Source organism: Gavialis gangeticus, unplaced genomic scaffold, assembly GCF_001723915.1.
Source record: "Gavialis gangeticus isolate Ggan-Ray unplaced genomic scaffold, GavGan_comp1, whole genome shotgun sequence".
Taxonomy (NCBI): domain Eukaryota; kingdom Metazoa; phylum Chordata; order Crocodylia; family Gavialidae; genus Gavialis; species Gavialis gangeticus.
In genome coordinates this window covers 180,924,256-180,926,944 of record NW_017729022.1, presented here as the reverse complement: position 1 = coordinate 180,926,944, position 2,689 = coordinate 180,924,256, and the positions used below count along the sequence as shown (strand labels likewise).

Below are 2,689 nucleotides of genomic sequence, written 5' to 3'. Positions count from 1 at the left end.
TATATATATAAAAAAAAACATTAATTACTAGACAACTTATTTGCAATATGATATGGTTTTTGGTTCTACAGCTTTCAAATAATTGCATCAAGGAAAGCAAAAACTCTCACACATGGTGTTCCACACTGTATTGAAAAAAGGTTGTCTAGTAATTAATACACTAGGTAAAAAGGAGCAGCAACTTACCATTACCTAAGTCTGAGAACTGATGCAAGTGGTAGCTGGGCACCACTTGGACACATGCGCGCAGAACTTAAGTGTGTACTGACAAATCACATTTGGGGTAGATGATGCAAGGGTAACCTGGGCTCATCCTGACCATAGCAAATGTAGCACCCCACCAGTTTTGCACTTAGCCTCCCTTCTAGGTATGAGACACTTACCCTAACACAATCAGTTCACCATATTTTACTGGTGCTTTAGAAGGATGATTTTCTTGATCAGGAGAAAACATGAGCTTAGTTAGTGACTTCTCAAATTCCAGTTTCTGATCAAGACTGCTGGCACACTTTTTTCATTATTTCCTATAAAAACAAAAGGTAAAACAAATTAGCAGAACGTCAATAAAATTATTTATGCCCATTAAGTCAGCTCTACAAAAAGGTTTAAAAGAACCTGTAGACCCACCATATTGTTACGCATGTCTGTCCTGTGGTCTCCCTGTCTGGATGCTCTAGTTCTAATTGCTTCATGTATGCTGTTTTTTCCCCCTAGGCTTTTGACTTTTCTTGTGAATTTCAGCCATATATGCAAAATAAATACGCATGTATCATACCTTCCTGCATACAGCACATGCTATTTCCCCCCACCCAACACCCCCCCACTCCAAACTGGGGTGTATGCATTAAACAGGGGAACTGATTTTTTGCCTGAGATAAAACCACCATGAAAGCATTAAAAACTTGTACCAGCCACTTGTTCTGTTTTTTTTTAAGCTTCCCATTAGCCAGGACTAGAACATCCCTCCGATCACATTGAGATAATCTTGTTCCACAGTGCAGCATCTCTGGTATTACTATTTAGGAAGTTGAGGAAAATAGGCCATTTTTCTTCACTTCACAGGCGTTAACAAGTATTTCTCCTTTTTAATGGTCATTCCACTAATCAAGCTAACTTTCGTTAGGGCAGTTTTGCTGTCTGGTACAGCTCCTGGTTTCTTCTCTTATTTCACAGCTCTTTAGCTCTTTTTAAGATCACAGATCCACCCATGGAGACCAGTCTTCAGCAGCAGCTAGGGTTTTAGTTAAGCAGGAAAGCATGAATCAGGTAAAGGTTAGACTGTTCCTGCCTTCTGGAGCCCTAACCCTGGGGGATTTTTTGTTTGGAAATGCCTTTCAAAAACAAGTTGCATGTTATAATTTGGGGGTATGTTATATGTGAGAAAACAGGGTATGTACCAAGTCAGGTTGGAATTCCTGCAAGTCATGTCTGAAATTTCTGTATCCTAGAATATAGGATAGAAGATAGATTTAAGTGCAGTAACAAGCATCTGATGCTGCTCTAGAGCAGTGGTTTTCAACCTTTTTTCATTTGTGGACCCCTAAAAAATTTCAAATGGAGGTATGAGCCCTTTTGAAAATTTTGAACAGAAGCATGGGCCTCTTTGAATTGTAAGTGTGGGTATTCACATACTTTTGATTGATTGTAGGCATCTTTTGCAGACTCCGTAGACAGTCTGCAGACCCCCAGGGGTCCACAGACCACAGGTTGAGAACCGCTGCCCTAGAGAAATAGATCATTAATACATTTTTCACTGATGCTGTCCCATCTAAATGGTGTTGAACTCAACCCACTATATCAGGTACAGCTCTCCAATAAGTAAACCAGAATGGAGGGTATTTAAAAGAAATTAGTCCTTTCTGCTTATTAACAGTTTCTGAACATAAAAGTTTTAATCAGATATATTTGCAATTCAAAATGACTTGCCAAATACCAGTTTGGGGCTGCTGACTGAACTGCAAGGTGCTAACATTCAATATGGGAACTACAGTGTGAGTTGTGATTGTTCACAGAGGTTATATGATACTGCTCCTGTCCCAGCACTAAGAAAACAAGACTCAGAGCAAAACTTCCAGTGCAAATTGTGAATACTTGCAATTATAGTTTCAAGGCCTTTTTCCATGGATTCCCTAGTTAGCTGACAACAACATTTCTGCAGAAAGTGTCCTGAGGTTTTGAGGTTTTTCAGATTTCTTAGTAAGAACTGCCTCCATGGTAGAGGTTTCATTATATATCTGGTTTCTGGGTTTACACTGGAGTTATTCACAATTCCCTTGTCAGCTGTTTCACAGAAACTTTCAGCCACCTCTACCTTGCCTCTTCAGAGAAGAAACTAACAGTTTGCAACTTGTGCCTCAAATAATAAGGCTCATACAATCTGTAGCATTCACCAGGGAGCCTAGGAATCAAAGGCTAACTATCCTGGGGTTCGACCTTGCAAGAAAACCAAAACGTTTTTCACTTCTCTGGGTTGTTGATATTAAGGTTGAAAAACCTGTGCCAGCCCCTTGTTCTGCTTTTTTTAAGCTTTCCATTAGCCAGGACTAAAACACTCCTCCCATCACACTGAGATAATACTAACTTCTGTTTTTTCATCTTACTGCTAACACTGATATTGTACTCTGTACTTTAAAAAGTGCTGCTTGATAGTTAGCTAAATGAAAACCTCTTCCTGGCTCTCTGACATCAC

The 2,689-nt window shown here is 39.6% G+C and overlaps 1 protein-coding gene across 1 annotated transcript in view; it reads right to left on the bottom strand.

Annotated features, from left to right (window-relative positions):
* Window positions 1–543, bottom strand: part of PELI1 (pellino E3 ubiquitin protein ligase 1) — an 18,003-nt gene extending 17,460 nt beyond the window's left edge. Inside the window, exon 1 of the mRNA XM_019516593.1 lies at window positions 384–543. Coding sequence (XP_019372138.1) covers window positions 384–454 — 71 coding nt within the window. The 5' untranslated portion in view covers window positions 455–543. The remainder of the gene's footprint in view (window positions 1–383) is intronic.
* Between the last annotated feature and the right edge of the window lie 2,146 nt (window positions 544–2,689).